This window comes from Atractosteus spatula, chromosome 17 (assembly GCF_055471065.1).
Source record: "Atractosteus spatula isolate fAtrSpa1 chromosome 17, fAtrSpa1.hap1, whole genome shotgun sequence".
Classification (NCBI taxonomy): domain Eukaryota; kingdom Metazoa; phylum Chordata; class Actinopteri; order Semionotiformes; family Lepisosteidae; genus Atractosteus; species Atractosteus spatula.
In genome coordinates this window covers 10,359,849-10,379,119 of record NC_142722.1, presented here as the reverse complement: position 1 = coordinate 10,379,119, position 19,271 = coordinate 10,359,849, and the positions used below count along the sequence as shown (strand labels likewise).

The window sequence follows — 19,271 nt, the reverse complement described above, 5'->3', positions numbered from 1 at the left end:
TTTACGCACACAGTATTTTTTTAATTCTTAATCCTTTCCAATTCCTGCATTTACCAGAAGAGGGGCATCAGAACCGCAGTGTTTATTTTTTTTATGATGACATTAATTAGTGCTAGTTTGCGGTTTAAAGTTAAACACTGAAAGCAATTTCTAACTTTTTTGGCCTACTGCTCACAGTTCTAGGAATCTGAAACTTATAGAGCCGAGGTCAAAATTCATCCATCCAGATTTAGTCTGTGAGGGTCATGGCTGAGGCAGTGTCATGTTTGTCAAAGCTTGTTACCAAGTGAGAAAGGTCTTAAGGTTAACTCTACTTGGGGGTGACTTTATATCTGCTGTAAATACCACTTAAGAACAATATAAGATCTGTGCTTATTTTAAAATAAACTCTCCACATGATTGCACACCCACCACTAGGGTGTTTGCAAGAGCTGGTTTTGTGTGTAGTGGGAGTTAGAACAGCTGTGGTTCTTCAGTACTCGAAGATGTTGTTTTGCACCTTGAAGTTTACAATTTATTTGTTTAATAGTATGATGCACATAAATGAATAGCACACCACGGTTTAAATTATTTATTGAACAAGCTACAAACATGTCTTGTTTAGTTTCAGTACATGTACACAGTGAGTAATGGCTGACGTGCACAAAATTGGTATCCTGGTACCGTTAAAAAAAAACCACAACATACAAATAGGGCCAGTATTGGCTCTTCCCTGCGTCCCACAGTCGGAAACAGAAACCGCTGAAATCAGTGTGTTTTGGGCCTCTCCCGTTTTAGAGACGCAAAGGACTGAGTTTTTGCATTTTACTCCATGTGTTTGATAATTACAATGTTTCAGTCTTCACAGTTTGGCAGGAGAGTGCATTGCCTGCCGGTGTGCTCCATTTGTTAGGTGTCACTTGCAATCTGTACTTCATTCTTCCAATCTCTCTCCGCTCTGCTGCTTGTCAGTACCTTGTAGGAGAGTTTAAATATCTGAAGACGCTATTTGTAATGCTACATTGTCATTAGAGTATAAGACTGCTGTCACATTGCTAATGTATTTTAACACCTTTTGGTTAGTTATCAAAAAGGATCACATAACAGTACTGTCTATATTATGCCAATAGAGTCATAGTTTCTTAACACATACAATAGATATTATTAGCATGTATCATGAGTATGATTGCTAGTTATCTGTATATATTAAAACTATGATTAATGTAGCCACAATTGGTGGACATTTCATCCTGGCATTTTACAACCCCAAAATGGAAGTTCAAAGTGTTATCTTTCTTTTTGCATCATTCATTGTGATGGTTTTTTTGTAGCACAAATGCGTTTCTTAAAGCTTCTTTCGTACTCAGCATGAATACGAAGGTTCAGAGTTCACACTGATGAGTTTACTACCATATACCGTCCAAGCATGAGTCTCCTAAGGTGCAGAGCTCAACGCCTTAGCCGTGGATCAACACAAATTCAAAGTAGTGTTTAGCAGGTCTGAGCTCCTCTTCGTATATCTGAAGTTTGCACCAGATACCAATTTATAGGGCAAACGAAAACAACATTTAAACTTGAACAAGGATTTGCAAAACTATAAAAGAAATAACCAAACAACGTGACTCACACTAAGCACCAACAGGCTGTAAAATACCTGAGGTAGTGCAAACTATAGAGCAGCTGATATCTAGAAGACAACAGAAAGCCTCAGAACACATATCTTACTGCTACCCTACTGAAACTGTGCAGTAAATGGCAAGCAATAATTAGATTTCTTCAGCTTAGTGACTCAAGTTTACTCCAATTTAACAGTCTCATCAACTTTTTTTTTTAAATACAACCATACAGTTCAGCCATAAAATACAATGAAATATATTCCTTACAGCACATTTCAAACGCATGAATAACAATACCTCACACAAAAGGCTATAAGATACTCAAATCTACACACATGTGCACACACACAAAATTGTATAGCCTATTTTTTTCCCTTCTTTCATTCGCTTGTACTAGAGAATTTTTTGCATGATGCTACATTTCTGGGATTTGGAGATAAGGATTTTAGCCTAATACACATCTGGTAAACATGTTTCCAGTTTATTATGCTTATCTAGGAGGACGTTTTATTAAGAAAGAAAAAAAAGGCCCTGCGCTTGTATTTTCTTTTTCTGATGCTCTGTAAAGTACGGTATTAAATTGTGTTTCCTTTAACGTGGGCTCACAGTGATGGTATTTGGTTTGTCTTTCAGTGCAGTAAGACACGGAGTGCACATTTACATTCTGAGGTTGTCTCATCGGTTGGCACAGTCCATCCTCACTGGGTTTCACACAGGCACCGCAAGACAATCAGACCCTCAGCAGCCCTCTCTGGATGAGCAGCTGTGAGCGATGACACAGGCTCAGTCTCATAATTAACAATACCTTCAAAGAAAAACCGCCAGGATTTGGGGTTTCACTGGTGCGGAAGTTTGTCTTAAATAAGACCTACTTGAGCATGTCAGCCTGTACGGCTGGCAGCTGTAACGAGTGAGGATTTCATTCCTTTCTGATTTGATCTTTTCTTGTATCTTAGATTTTTTTTATCATGCACTGTATCAAAAGAAAAAAAAAACGTAGGACACTTTTGCAATAAAGTTGGCATACGTAATAGAAAGGAAACTTAAGTACTGTCGCTCATAACTAGAAGCATGGCTAATCCCAGTTAAAACTGTGTCATGGATAATAGATCATAAGCAATGCAGGGCTGTACCAGATATTTCAATCGAGGTGGAGGCTGGAAAAATACATTTAAATCTTAAATCTGTGCCTTAGAACATTTTTTTTTGTTACCAACATTTTTTTACATTCTCAATTTGCCTGTAAATAATGATTTACTCGTAAATAATTGTAAAAATGAATGAAATAAGTATTATGCTAATCACTATAAATTGGTAGTTTAATAGGAGGTTCTTAAACAAAATGTTACATTTATATAATTAGTTCTTCTCTTAGTTCATGGCCCCAGATTTCACCCAACTTCAACAATCTTTCAAAATGCCTGGACTTTATATCTTATTCTAAAGAAATGTGAAATAGACTATAGGATTCTACAACTTTAAGCAAAAAAATGCCTTCGATGATAGATGTTATCCTTCATTTAGATCCTGCAGTATTTTTTGATTGCATTGTTTAGTGTGACTTCATAAGAAAAGGCTATCAGCAAACCATACCATACTACTGTATATATTTGCACCATCATTGACATTTCTAGGGCTAGTACAAGTGGGGAAAAAAAGCCTTGACTCTGCAGTTTGCGTAATTCACGTGACTTGGCAGCTGTATAGTCTGTTGAGCTTGTTTCACGTCTGTTGTTGAGAGATTAACACACACACAATGTCCTGCTAGACCAAACTGACAAGAGACGGGCTCAGTTCTGGTGGTAGAAATTGTTTAGTCTCTGATGCACAACTAAATCCAGCTACTATGCTGTTCTCACATCGAACCTTCTGATCCTTCTGTTCACACTGGAGCTTCACCCTAAAGTTCTCAGGCTTTTCTTCACCTGACTTTCCAGAGGAAAGGGAGCACCTTCTCAAAGTCTCCACCCTCCAATGAAACCTCGCTTTGCTTCCAGGAGCCCCGTCAACCACGCGGTAGGTGACTATACCGTATTGAGTTATCTGGATGTGAAGTATGGGTGCTGTGTTGGGACAAGCTTTCAAATGTATGGTATTAACTCATACTTGCCAAAGTAGGCAACCAACGTGGGGTAACTTAAAAACTGAGGGGAACCTACTTGAGTTAGTCACCTGAAATCACCTCTCACAGTAGTGTAGCATAAAGCCCTGGGAGACGCTCTTTTCTGTCAGTACCCAAGGCTCCAATTCCAGCTTGTCCTCCTCTTCCTCCTCGTCCTCCTCCTCTTCTTCTTCATAGTGACTGGCCTCCTCGATGGAGGTTTCCATGTGGTAGTCATAGGGCTGGCCCTCGGTGTACTCGTAGATGGTGGGCAAGCTACTCTTGAGACTGCAGCGTCTGCGCAGGGCTACCAGCAGAGGCTGGGGCATGGTGAAGATGTCCACGTTGTTGCCCATGTCGATCCAGGCCAGGCTGGGGAACTTCTTGGGTTCCTTCATGGTCTCGGTCAGGTCTTTGACGATGGCAGTGGTCAGGCGATTGCCATTCAGCGCCAGGTTGGTGAGCTTGGGCAGGGAGCCCAGGAAGGGCAGCAGGAGGCGGAGGTTCTCGTCGTGCAGCTCGGTGAAGCTCAGATCGACTGAGGCCACAGCGTCTCCGTTGTTTTGGAGGTAGTACGCCACCCGGTGGACGTCTCTGCTCGAAAGGGGAATGCCGGACAGATCGACCGAGTCATTGGAGAGCTTCTTCTGCAAGGTGGTTTTAAGACTGAAAATTGGAAAACAAAACAAGGGAGTGTGAGATGTCATGCAAGTCGAATGAGCTTTGATTTTGTCCTTGAGCCTCCAGAACAGGAGTTTTCTCTTTCTCAAATGCATAGGTTGCTGTACAACAGGTTTTTGCCCTGAGTCTTGTACATGCAACAGGACAGTAACTAGAAAATCGGAACTGGGGGACAGAAAGTCAGCGAGATGTCCAAGTGTTTGATAAATAATAGCATCTGAGGTCTGTTGACTGGGTTTTAATCTGTTTTTATTTGGGTATCATTCCCCTTAGTCTGGAGCACTTCCAATGTTTCATACTGCCAAGTCTTGTTTAGTAATGAAGGAAACGCTATTTGTACTACTGAAAACAAAGTCTTGAACTCACTGGGTCTTGGGAGAATGGTCACACTGGGTGAAGTTGCAATGGACATGTGCTCAGATTACTGCTAAAATAATAAAAGTTGTAATTGTCTGAAACCTCAGTGGCAGGGAAACAGGATTGTTTTGATTTCTGTAACCATTATGCAAACATGAATACATATTTTCCATTCATTTCTGTGTAACGGAAAGATCACAAGACTTTTTAAGGGTAGGTTAAGACATATATCACATCACCACTAACCTTTCAAATAGGGAGATTCAAACATGTTAACTGGCTACAGCTCAGAACAATTTGCTCCTTTTTCTTGAGTTTCCAGAAACTAAATTTCTTCTATGGAGTGTCACCACCTATGCAGGAGTCTTCAAGGTGCGCAGAGGTGAGAAAAATGTAAGTGCCCCTCACTCCTCAGTTCATTGCTGATTGGAGTAGATGACAAAACCCCAAGCCCAAAGGTACCCAGGAAACTGCAGGGGTCTCTGAGTCACTTAGTCAAGAGATTCCTGCCTAGCTAACTCTACCCAACTCTCAGCAGCAATCAGTCAATTGTGCATCACCACCGGTGGAGTTACAGTCACGGTCAGCTAGTGACATGACCCAGACTTGAACCTGTAATTGCGGAGGTTGACTTGGGTGAGCACCTTTACTGACTACGCCATGCTGGAGGCCTTACATAGGCACTATCATAATTAGACTGGTTAGAATTAAATAAAATGAAGTGTTTTTGATAGGAGGCTGTTTAATGATTTTTCTGTTTCCATTGAAAATATTTGTTGTAAGCTATAAAGCAGCTCTGTTGTTGCCCTCTAAGCTTATTTTTGGAAAGAAAAGCAGAAATATCAAAAGGCCTAATATAGTAACTAACCTTGAGTCTCCTTCCAGGAGGGTGTTTTTCTTAGTTTTATTTTCTCTCAGTATGTGAGAACACTTGACTTGGCACTGTTCTCCAAAGGCAGATGAACACGATGACATGCTCTTGACTCATCTATCACACCACATCAAATAAAACAACCTGGACTTGAACCAAGCTGGAGTGAGTGAGCAGTACCCTGCTAGGATCTGATTGCAGCTGCTGAGGCCCCCCTCTGTCCTCGGAACCACACAGTCCCATTCCCCAGGCAGTGGTGAGGTACACCGTGCTAGCAGACCTGTGGGTGGCGAGATATGCCTAGCCAGAAACCAGGTCTCATGTCTTGGGAGAATTCAGCACTGTCTAGGGGCCAGAGAGGTGACATCACCTTCTCTTTCAGGCTCTGCACCACAGAGCCGTGTCACACTCTCCCCTGATAAAGTCACCCCAGTAACTGATGGACATTAGGCTTAGTAACATCAGTTCAGGAGTTCAGATAACCCCTAATGAATGCAAGAGAGAGTGAAATAGGTATAAAATACTTGTTGGGGCACTCCTAGCTAAGGGAATGGCAGTCTATCCAGCCCATCCCCCAATTGTGAGGAGTAAGCTAGCAGTTTGCTACAGGGTGTAAATGGGGGGAGTTTTGTGGGTGAGATACCCGTAAGCAAATCCCGGATGCAAGTCTTGTATACTGTACTTCCAATTGCCTATGTATACAAGATTAGGATTTAACCTTCCTCCCAAGTTTCTTTATTATAATTTATGTTATAATTCCATTGATGGCACCAACGTGACAAGTGCAGCTGTCTGCCCACCGGAACGTGATCGCGATGGCTTATGGGCACTTCTGTCCTTGGAGCCAGCCAGCGGAGATTCCTGCCACACCAAAAGAGTGGGTCTCCAGCAGCAGGGGCTCCAAATGTGACCTGGGAACCAGGGGATTGAGTACCGGTGTCACTGGTTCACATCTCGAAAATCTCAGGGGCTGTGGTATGAGGTGTCTGTTGTTCAGTGAGTCTTTAGGTTTTGGATGAGGGGTCACAAACAGCTGACACCCAAAAGAAAGCAAGTGCCTTGTTCATCAATCACACGAAAGGAAAAAGGTCACTCAGGGCAGATACCTAATATCAGCTTTGTAGACTAGCAATACGTCAGCAGAGCTAGACAGGAAATATCATGATAGATTGCAGTTTGATTTACAAACAAGATAACAGTGACCAGGACTGAAAGAAAATCATAAGAGTGAGCAAAAATTCATAAAGGGGTGACTAGTTAAAACCTCTAGAGACTCTAGTCACAGTTTTCAATTTTTTGGTTTTTTTCCCCCAATATGTAGTTTATTGTGCAGAGATACTGCAACCTATATCTTGTTAGAAAGGTAATTACACAGCACATTTTTCCCTACTGTATCTTATTGCATTTCATACTGCTTGTCACTGTAATTAATGCCTGAAGGGACGAACAACAAAAACAAGCAATAACCAGACTAAAATTGAGTTCTCAAAACTAACATCTCACACCGTGATGGCTGCCAGGTGTTTTCTGCTCTATGTTTATTTCTCTCCTTCTTTGAAGATCATTTCAGACATTGAGTGGGACAGCCTGAAAAGTTTTAACATCAAACAGACATTATTATTTTACAGCAAAATCCATTGGAGGGATTGCCTGAATTCACACTTCCTCCTGCCCCAAAACTACAGCATTTACAGCAACCTCATAAATCCCATCCTTGTGGTCATTTTACCTGCCACTGGCTGCTCTCTTCCTCTGCCAGGAAAGTGCCTTTAGCTCACTGGTGCCAAGATTTATAATGCTATTGATTTTTAGGAGTGGGCCTCCATTAATGCCCTCTGTCACAGCCAGCCTCTAGGTAGAGCTTTGGTTTTCTTTGCAGGGTTTAGAATATTTAGATTTTCTTCTGCACTCTACAAACATTTGCTGCTGCTTTCTACATGGTCTGAATTTTTTTTTTACAGTTAATCCAACCACTGCGTTTGCTACTGAGAGCACAAACTGGCATATGTCTGAAAGGAATATTAGACAATGAGCCAACGCAAATATCCATCATTGACGATTAAATTGCTTGGGGTGGGGGGTGGGTGGGGAATGACAGTTCCATAATACATGCAAATGCATAATAAGATCTGAAGTAGAAAAAAAGCAATTCGGGACCACTAGCTGTGCATATTATTACATCGTGTGTAAATGAAGGAATATTACCGGGCAAAGACAAAAAATCAGTGTGTACCAGCTACTGAGTCAATTTTAATGTTAAAAGAGAAATTTAAAGACTCCTTGTGAGTTGCACAGTAAGTAGTAGCATGTGTTAAAAGACATGTAGCCTCTGCATATTTTTCAGATAAATGTGTAAAACACATTCTCGGAAATTTTCAGAAATTTCAATCTACTGTCAATAAGTTAGGCCTGAAATGGTGCGTGGTGTTGAAAGCACCGGCAATTACTGACTTGCTTCCTCTCCCTGCAATGCAATCTCTCTTCCCCTTTCAGCTGATCCGGAATTCACTTCATCACTGCTCGCTGACACACGTCGCCTTCGACCTCTTCCACTCCCACCCCCACCCAGCTTGCCTTGTGTGATCGATACTGTATGTGCTTGCGCTTAAGCTCAGGGTCTCTCTGTGCTTTCGCGGCCAGTAACATGACTGTGAGATCAATGCCGTCTGGAGCCACACGTCTGGAGCTCAGGGCATTTCCTGGATGTTCACTTTTTATAGATACTTATGCAGATGGAGGAGGCTTCTCTGTTCTGCTTCATCAAGTACAGTGGAGCTATTTATACTTTCAGTACCGCAAGCAGGCGCCTTATCCTTCTGTTTCCCCACAGCCAGCTCTGCTGTTCCCTGTCCAGTTACCTTTTCTCATACATCTCTCCAGATGGGAGGAAAATGACTCCTCAGAACCTAGCTAGCTCTAACTACCCCTTCAGAAGGCACATGCAGGGCCCAGCAAGTTCCCACACTGTACAGGAGGATGGTGTGGAGATATACTGTACTCTTTTACAAGGATTCTTAGGCCTTGTAACCTCCCTGGCCTGCCTGCGTGGCAGGAGACACAGGAGGATGGTGTGGAGATTTGCAGAGACGCACAAACACGACCAGCCAGGTTTCCTGGCCTTCGGTATTCTTGAGCGTTGCAGCATCAACTTAAAAAATGGCAGCAGAACCAAATCACAGCCTTAAGCCGTTGGATCACAACTGGATGTTTTATAGCAAAGATTTTTAAGATTGATCACATATTTAAAGTCTATTTTTCAAACCCAACAGAAACGCCCAAATAATAATAAAGACCTTTAGTTGAAAGAGAGAATTATGCTGTCCAGTTAAATAGAGTTCATTATACCACAACTGTATAGATCCTGCAGTGTCCTTTCCACTGTCTCCTCCCAGCACTGAAAACACCAGGAAAGACGCTAAAAGTCTCCACTACGATGATAAAAAGTCAGATAGTCAGATGGTAAAAACTGACTCATCTCCAAGTCAAATTTTACTGTGGTTTCTATTTGCTATTGCTATCACAGTTCCCCATCTCCATGGTGGATGTGTCTGGTAATAATATCAGATGTCATCTGTAATGTTTTCCTTAGAAGCAAGTTTTTTTTGATGTTTTGGACAGTTTCTTGAATCTTCTTATTTTTCTGAGAAATGAAATTGAATTGTTCCTGTTATTTAAATTCTTTAAAAAATATTTTAAAATTCCATCTGGTGAGAGCTTTAAAAAAAAAACTGAGAACAGATATAACTAGTTAAACTGCAAAGTCAAGCTGTGAACTTCCTCAGTTTTCAGGCCATGACACTCAAGGTTAATGTTTTGCTGGAAAATAACGAGTCAGATCACCAGCTTGTTTGTAAAAGAATTGAAAGGCAAACTTGTGCCGTGTTTACTGGGAAGGGGAAAAAACAAAGTGTACTGTAAGTGACTTGGCAGCAGCTGCAGTTGTTGAAGCACATTAGTGTGAAGTAGTATGGTTAATTAGGGCTCTGGACTCTGGACGGGACATTTGTGAGTTAAAATGTGGGTGGACACTGCTATTCTAGTTTTTTAGCAAGATAGTTCACTCAGATTACTTCGGTAAAAAGGCAGTGTGGTGATGCAGTGGTTAACATTGCTGCCTCACAGTGCTGGGGCCCTGGGTTTAATTCCAGGGGTGCTATCTGAATGGAGTTTGCATGTTCTCCCCATGTTCACATGGGTTTCTTCCGAACGCTCCGGTTTTCTCCGACAGTCCAAAGACATACCGGTTGACTAACGGGCCTCTGTAAAAAAAAAAAAAAGTGGCCCTGGTGTGAGCGTGTGTGAATTTGTGTCTGTGTGTGCCCTGAATTGCGTACAGCGCTTTCGAAAGTGATGTGATGCTTCAGCAAAATACCAGCTGTAAAAGCGGGTAGAAATGTAAGTTGCTTTGGATAAAGACATTCGTCAAATTGATTAATAAACAATTACAGCTGACCTCCTCAACACTGTAAGCTGATTTGGATTAAAGCTTCAATGACATTTTTTAATTATGAAAATCCTTGTAAAAAACAATATGCTTCTGGGTTAAAATTGCTGCAGATCTTGAGGGCATCACTGCACAGTACAGTACGTTATTTCCACTGTTCCCTGTTGCAGCAGTTCTGAGACCGGCAATGTTATTACAAAATGGTAACTGCATACTCATTTTACATCTCTCTTTTTATTAAGGCCAAAATGTTTGAAAAGGTATAGTTTATAGTAAGTCTTTTTAGAAAAACATAAGCTTCTGGGTTTCCCAGTCTCTATTCAAGGACACTATTCTCTCAGCAGCACAGAAAGACCATTTACAGAGCCCAACACCCCATCCATGGTCACTTTATGGTCTTAAAATATATTTTTTTATGATATAGTAGGTGCCAGATTGCACAAGTCTATATTACAGTAAACTGGATGAGGAACGGTGAAGTGAATAAAATATGTTTGTAATTTGGCAGAAAAATAAGAAGTCAGTACTGCCTTTGAAAAATTTGGGTTACGAAAGAAAAATAACCCCAATTTACGGAATTTTGTGCTAATGTGAAACACAGGATTACAACATTTCCAAGTGCAATTATTGCTTAGGAATTGTGAAACAGCCAACCAGGGGATTTAGTATAACCCTAAACTCACAATTACAAGCAAGACGAAATTAAAATCTTATCTTTGAAAGGAATTATACTCTGTGTAATTAACTAACTCATTTGGCCAGAAGGCTTTGATCTCAATCCAGGCAAAATAATATAGCATATCTGAATTTAAAGTGTCCCTGTGCTTGGTTCTATCTCAGGGAAATTCCAGATCAAGTAAAATACAATGAAGCAAAACTCTGAGGTCTTGTAACACTGTATACAGTTTCTGTTGTTTTTCGTTGCATCAGCAAGCAATATTCGCTTAAAAAAAAAGTTTGCTAGATTGTTTTACTACCTGCCTTACACACAGTTTTTTATTTCTGAGCAAAAGACATGCAGTGTCCACTCACATTAATTACAAGGTCTAAAGTGAAATGTGGATTCTGATTAAACTGTAAAATGTCTTTTACAACTTCTCTCACAGCTGTCGCAAATACTGACATTCCTGTTATACCTGTTTCACCTGTTACTTCTGGATTTTGACAGATTTCTATATTCATACAGTACATGTATATTCCATGACAATACCTGCATAACAATATGGGAAATTGCTTTTCACAGTTCTAAACAACATCTCTTTCCTTATTTAAATATATGTATCTACTTATTAACAATAAGTTAATAATTTCCTGGAAGCATATTTCCAGATATGCTTTAGGGAAGGCTTACAAACAATCCGAAATAACTTAAAAATAAGAGCAGAAATAATGAATATGGATGGATACATACATTAGGCCCACGATCCTTAAAATATTTTTTCTGGGGTAGCAGTAAAGATTAAAGTTTCTGAGACAATGATTATAAATTAGTCTGGCATTGTGAACTCCAATTAAAGTCAATCTTTAGTTCCATAAATCTAACAACTAGATTTTCAACAGGACTGACACTGACTGGAGTGTATGCTGTTAATTAACGACAAAAAGTCTCTATAAAATACTATAATTACGTTATGTAAGATGATGTAATTTCAAAGGATGTCTGGATTCATTAAAGAGGTAGCAGAGAATTAAAAAGAAAATGTACTGAATGTGAGAATGTTCTGGTAAAATCAACTGTTCTAAAAGTGCAACATTTTCCTCAACCTCAAATCTAAAGGCAAAAGAAACGTGTAGGATTATTTCTAAACAAAGTCAAATGCCAGTCTTACAAACGTCTTAGAAGAAGCCATGGCTTGCTTTTTTCTCTAATTTATACTCTGAAATACTATTTTCTTCACAGAGTTCTGTTCTGATACTTCAGTAAGAGATAAGCACTCCAGGTGGTTTTTATCTAAGAACAATCTGGTACCTAAATAAACTCTGTGTGTTGTAATCCAGGAAATCTTTTTTAAACCTGAAAACGAGATTCAGTCTTATCAGAAGCTGAACCTTAGCCAATACACTCTTTGGAAAACATTCTTTTTTTCCCAGAAATAGGTATTTTCAGATAAAATCATTGTGGGGGGGATTTAAATGTCCAAAGTCCAAATTTAATTCCCAATGTAGTTTTTGTTGCAAGATAAAAACTTAATATCAGCAACAGCTACGGCAATACCTAAGATCTAAGTTTCTTAATGACATATTCATCTAATGCACTTACCCAAGTGATTGTAACATGAAGCACACACCCTGCTGTGCATGTATAGTAAAGTATACTGTATATATTTATTATTCGTGTGTGCCTTGAATACTTCAATACTATTCTGAATTTTGCTTTACTCTAGAGACTATTGCTTGGCTGATGCCATCGAAACAGTGCTAATCCTTTTCAGGAAAAAAAATCATTTTAGTCTTCTTTTGACAAAAACTTGAAATCTGAAAGATAGCTTCCTTGCTGCTACTCTTACCCGACCCTCCAATGATGTGCTTGGAGTCACTAAAACGGGATAATCACCTTCACACATTTGTCCTAGAAGCCCTCTATGCTTCATGCACTTAGCAATGGGGGGCTATGCATTCCCGACATAGTGTGCTAAATATATTCCAGCCACATTAGCAGGTCCCATAATGCCTGCATCGTCTTAGGAAAGGTGACAAAAGGGCTAATTCAATTTACTTATTAGCAGGAGAACATTGCTTGCACTGTAACTGCATAGTGTGGTGTAGCTTTAGCTCTCACAATCATAGTGATCTTGGAAAGACTACAGTCTTATTCAAAAACACTTTCAAGCACAGTTGCACACACACATGAACACTCAAGTACCAACAATTACCTAAACGTTACAAATACAGTAGCAAAAAACTTACAAGCATGGTAGCCGTTTGACCTTGAAGATGACCTGTCAGGAAACTGGACAAAAGTAACTGTTCTTAATATTTTGAAACGTAACCCTGATCAGGAATAGATATTCTTCAAAGCCATTTAGAATCATAGCTTTCAAGATAAAAGCATATTATTTGTGATTGGGCCCAGAGATACATTCCCTGGTTTGCCATTTTATCTTGGAGTAGAGGAATTTTAAACTACAGAATTTTAAATGAAGACATAATGGTTTCTGGACAGTTTTTATAGAGCAGAAATATTGCACCCCTCAGTACAAATATTCACTTAACACAGAAGAAAAGTAAAGCCTAATCAATGCATTAAAATGTGAAATGACCTGATACCATTTCACCTTCTGTGGAACATGTAATTTATTACATACCATATTATAATGACAATTGCCATTTAATGTTTTAAATCCCCAAAGTTAATATGCAGTTGAATGTCTCGTCAGGCCAGGCTTGGGAATGAAGACCAGATGTTTCCTATTTGCATGAAGCAACAGGCCCTGGAATTGCTCAGTTCTTTGTAAATAGTAGGCAGAACATTCTCCACCTACATCCTGTGTGCAACACTGACCCAACATGAGATATGAGAGGTTCTGGCATGGCAGGTCTAGCAGTGAATAATATTCTGTATTTGCAAAAGCACATAGTGCACAGTCTTCTGTTTGAGGCTGGAGCGGTGCCTCTGTGGCTAAGGATCTGCGCCTGTGGCTGGAAGGTTGCTGGTTCAAATCCTGCAGCCGGCAGAGGAATCCAACTCCGTTGGGCCTCTGAGCAAGGCCCTTAACCCCAAGTGCTCCAGGGGCGCCGTGTAAATGGCTGACCCTGCGCTCTGACCCCAAGCTTCTCTCCCTGTCTGTGTACCTGTGTGTCTCATGGAGAGCAAGCTGGAATATGTGAAAAAGAAATTCCAAATGCAAGAAATTGTATATGGCCAATAAAGTGATCTCTTCTCTTCTGTGTTACATTAAAACAATTATTTCTTATGCTGCTTTAGCCTGTCATTTCCTAATGATGAAGGCGTAGCTGAAATTTCAGAATTCGATGCAAACATGCCACAAGAGCCCTTATTGTGATCCCTCCTCTATACACCACAATGTCAAGAAGCATGTCCTCATTTACCCCTAACGTGAACCTAATAGAGCACTGCCAGCTGGGAACCTATTCTATTAGAGACTCTCATTCAATCAATCCCCTCCTTTTACTCTCCCTTTTATTACTTTTGCTTTTTGTCTTTTTTTTCCATCAAGGAAGCCAAGAATCTCATCTTGGGTAACAAAAAAGGGTTTTTAATAAGTTTTTGTACTGAAGCAGCCTTCTGCTATCTGCTCGTCCCTCCCAAGGGTTTCATGCTCCATATAAAAAGCTCAACAACCTTACTTTCTGAGCGGGCACCCCAATTTCCTGACCCTTTGCGATGAGGCGCCAGTGTCAATCAACAGGGTTCTGCGGGGTTCACTGACCTGCCTCCTGCCGTATTACTTTGTTGAATTCACACAATACAAATAGTCTGGTTTATGAGGAAAAAAATAAAAGCATATGCTCTGTGTGGTCAGGTGAGACCTACTTTTCCTAAAGCCATATCTGATTTCCATATAGGCGATTTAGCTTTAACGATTGTTTCAATAACCTTACATGTAATAGAAGTCAGACATCTTGGTCTGCACGAACATGATTCAGTCATGGATGAGATTAGCAACCCTCCAGTCCCTGGTTACAACCCTCTGCCTTGAGCAATTGCTAGAAAAGTAGTGTCAATGTCTTCTGAAGAAAATCTCATTTTCTTGAGTAGAAAACACCAGTTCACCCTGGAGGTTTATCTTTATCTTAAATGTTTCTAATACTTTCTGTCTTTACTATGCTGAAAGTCTTTAATGTACTTCCTTAGTGAACCCCTGAGTGAAATACTTCATGAGTACATCTGCCATTTTCTGTTCATTGTCTAGAATTTTGCATTGTTGTAGTGATAATTTGCTTCATCACTAATGGTTAGCTTGCTATTGTAGTAATGAAAGAACTTTTTAATATTTATTTCAGTCTCCACTGCAATATTCCTTTTAATTTCTCTCTTCCCAAATCATTTTTCTTGTGCTTGCAATTCAGCAAACTACTTTTCCTTAAATAGATGTTTTAAATTATTTTATAAAGTGCTTTTTGCTTTTCCTTTGTATTTGTCCTAGTTTATTTTTTTAACCATTTGCTGTTCCATTTGTGGCTTTTTATTAACTTGACTTTTGATTTATTTGTTCTGTACTTTAAGCAGAAACTGTTTAATTTGTTACCATCCATTTTGCACTGACTTCATATCTACAGTATCCTACTGATTTTACTATTCTTAAACTGTGTCACATTCTTTCAGCAAGTCTCATTTCCAGAAAGAAACTTTTTCTCTGGACCCAACCGGTTTTTCATTAACCATATCTGCCATTTTGAGTTTCTGCTGCTGATATTCCTGTAGGTTTAAGACAGTGTCCTTACTGAGAAAAGCAGAAGAGTGAAGCAGCCTTTTTCTGAAGTCTCAGAGACACTGGAGTTTCTCTTCAATCCGCGGTCAAAGTAACAGTGATCCGGACCTTGAAAAAACAACTTGTTTCGGTCATACTCCATGTAACACAAATGTCAATATCTTAAGAAATGAAGTCTGAACTGGCATTCACAAAACACTGATTAGAGTCACAGTTAGCTTTCTCCTGTGAAAGTTTGGCTCATACGTAAAACTAACAAGCCTGCTCCGAGACAGCCCAAAGCCTTGATCAAGTGATTCACACACAGCCTTCAGTAAATGTCAGAAAAACAGTAAAAAAAAAGAAACTTTCCAAACAGAGTGTCTTCTCTAGGGAGCCCTCTCCCCCTCCAAAAAACGAAATTGGAAGTTCATGGTCCAAGGGACTTGATACAGCTACTCTGTGAGACGGAAAGCAATTTTCACTATAAACCCGGCACTCGGCTGTGACAACCTCTGCAATTACCACATCTGCTGATTAATACTAACATTTCAAAACAATTGCTGTTAACATCCTGCCTCCCCGTTTCCCAAAAAACACCATCCCTGGAGCCCCAGTCCTCAACTCCTGGCTCATGCTGACTCATCTTAGTAATAAAGAAATAAAGGCCAATTCTCTGGCCGAGTGTCTCCCAGGGATGAACAAAGTCCTCCTTCCTTGTAAAAAAAAACAACAACTTTCTTTTTTTTTTTACTGCTTTACATTACGAGTATGCCCGGGACGCAGTCACCTCTACAGCTTGTGCTTTCAATCAGTCACTCTCCTGTCTGTGACTGCAGCGCGCAATCTGTCCAAGGAAAGAAAGCAAAGAGCCAGTCAACGCCCTTGCAAGAATGCTTTCTCCCAAGGACGGTCTTTCGCACTTTTTACGCAGGATGTAGAAGTGTGTGTGTAACTACAGAAATGGTCACGTTTTACAGCTACTATAAACCACAGGGTCCATATCTAGGTTGCTTTTACTTAAGTTATAATAAGTCCTAATTAAAATGAGATGATTTTTTGTGTCTTGATGCGGGACATGTCAAAAACGTGCAAGACCTCCAACTCAGACATTCAAATTAAATAACTAAAATAAAAATACCTCTGTTTAAAGCACGAGTCTATTTAAGGTACCTTGTTAGGACCAAAAATTAAAAAAAAAAACTTTGATATCGGCCCAAAAGCCAAAACAGGATGCAGAAAAGCATGCAAGAGCTTTTACGGTGCCGTCAGTGATGGTATTCTGAGCACACTCATTTATTACACCGAGTTTTGACACATTCAGACATGTGTCAGTGTGCATTAATTAGCAGTAGCTGGACTACTGCCGGCACAAGACGAGTGACTGGAATGGTATGGGGCTGTCTGCCATTTAACTCTAGCAATCCTGTGCACGAGTTAGTTTACAGGGGTTGGCCTTGCAGAAAAGGGCAGAAGGACAGGCTTTGCAGGCCCATATTTACATACAGCATTACAAGGATGCAAGTCAGAATCCTGCTCCGTAGCTTTTTGATCAATTTCATGTGGTACCAATGGCAGCTTTTGGCACTGGTGTAACTGGTAGTGCAATCACACAACACAAATCAAATACATGTACTGTAGATATTTTCTGTATCAGTTTAACTTCACATGTCCTTCTTTGCAAATATGCTCAGAATAAAGTACCATCTATCTCCTGTTGCAGGGTGAGATACTGTACAAGCCTGTAACTAGGAAAACCTGACATGGCTCAGACTGTAGCGCAACAGGAGCCTTATTTCCATGGCCATATATAATTCACATCCATTTCTGATTGGTATCAGCAATAATATTTTTAATGTTTAAGAATGCTGTGCCCTTTCACATGTTTTTATAGATTTTATAATCTAGTTAGCATCTTCAGTTACATTATTTAACTCTTGTGTCCCCCTTATGGGATTAAATATGTTATATGGAAATGCAGCAAACTGGAGTGAATTCTAACAAATATCACTTAACTTACAGAGCACCAGGATTGCTTGAAAGTGAGAAAGAGCTCTAAATAGGTTAAAACAGATATAAGCTGGTTTAAATAAGGCACATTTTCAGGCTTTAGTTATACCATATATCAATGAGTAACCATTTTTTGTTTTGTTTTTGTTTTTGTAAAAGGAGATTGAGTTAGCATTACAAAACATTTCTGAAGATACAGTATATAAGTTATGTATTTAAAAAAACAAAATTGGACTTGTTTCTGTTTTGTAATGGTAAAGATGCATTTATTTTACATTACTAAGCAGGCATATATGAATAAATAATTTTTTATCCGTTTTGTCTCCTGTAACAATACTTAAACAATGTTTAAGCAGTCTTCCCATATATAATTTACTTATTTTAAACCTGTTAAACTGTAAACAGAAGGAAAAGCCTATAATGATGGTCCCTATTTTCTCTATAGGCACACCACTCTCTCTATATTATATATTAGTAAGCGATTTGTCCACTTGCATAATTAGGCCAATGGCAGCTTTTAACCTTTTTGATTTTTTTCTTTTTCAGGATTTCATGCTTTAAAGTTACACAAAATCTTTTAAAAAGATTGAACAGCAACAGCCCAAATGCACAGCAGTAATGTTTTCTTGAATGAGTACACACAGATTTGCTTTGAAGGGGTTAAAACTGAGCTCCACTTCAAAGCTGTAGAGTGGTTTAATTTTTTTTGATGGGCTTGTTTATATTCCTACTCTGCAAAAGGCAGAAAGAAACTGCTCATGCATGTGTTGCTATTCGTCTCTGACTGCGCAGACTTGAATGTAAAAAACTGCATTAAAAAGTTTGCAATTCTGTGCAGGGTTGTGGAACTATGGAAGGTTTCAAAGGCCTTTAGGATGCTCTGTATGTGTCGGCAGGAGAAAAATGAACTTCAGCTTAATACAAGAAGTGCTTCAATCCCAAATGTTCACAGTAATGGACAGTCCTGGTCCAGAAGGGCCAGTGTGTCTGCAGGTTTTCTGGGTTTCTTTAAAGCAGCAGCACCTTAGGAGATGGCAGAAATTGGTGCCATTAAGCCATAAACCAGGCTTCTAATGTATACACTTCCAGAGATATTACAAAATGTTTTAGGGAGCATCATACCAGGCAGAAATGGACTCTATGTGCAGTGGCAACAAAGTGTTCAGGCACTGATAAGTCAATTTGGGTCATTAAAGCTGAGATAGAATGAAATGTTGCAGACACACCATCCTTTAAATACCAGGAGCTCTGATCTGCTGCCAATTTTTCAGGGAGCAGCTCAGGGGCATTGTCACATCATAAATGTCACAAGCATGCTGGGACAGGTTTCCCACACACCTGAACAAGACCTCCTTTGGGTTCCCAAAGGAAGTAGTTGCACTGTGAAACAGTATCTTCTCCAAGTAACTTGTTGTCTACAGTCCACATAAAACTACAAAAGATTATATGATAAAGCTGAGGGTATACAATTTTAAAATTATTACTTGTGTTTTATGGTGTTTTATGATCCATTCACCCACCCTATAAAAAGCCTGTACTTGACAAAAGAATGCAATATGATACGTATTATACAATATGAACGTGTCCTAATTGTTTTACAACTTGCACAAAGAAAATGAAAGTGTCAGTATCAAAAGCTACCAAATAAACTACAATAAAATAACTGCAATAAACAGCGAAAGAGTGTTCTGACATCTTAGTGCATCATGAAAGAAACCCTATCAGTGCAATTAAATCAGAGGCCATTGCAAAGTACGGTCTCAATACAAAGGAGCTGCCAGGCAGACTGTGAGAAGTGCATGGCACAGGATGAAAATACACCTTCTGCAGTTCGAGATAC

At 39.7% G+C, this 19,271-nt stretch overlaps 1 protein-coding gene across 6 annotated transcripts in view; it reads right to left on the bottom strand.

The window, feature by feature from the left end:
* Positions 1-556: 556 nt before the first annotated feature.
* lrrc75bb (leucine rich repeat containing 75Bb) overlaps positions 557-19,271 on the bottom strand; it is a 52,197-nt gene continuing 33,482 nt past the window's right edge. For all 6 annotated transcript variants that reach the window (XM_088936011.1, XM_088936013.1, XM_088936012.1 and 3 more), the window contains one exon: positions 557-4,362. In XM_088936011.1, coding sequence (XP_088792137.1) covers positions 3,774-4,362 — 589 coding nt within the window. In that variant the 3' untranslated portion in view covers positions 557-3,773. The remainder of the gene's footprint in view (positions 4,363-19,271) is intronic.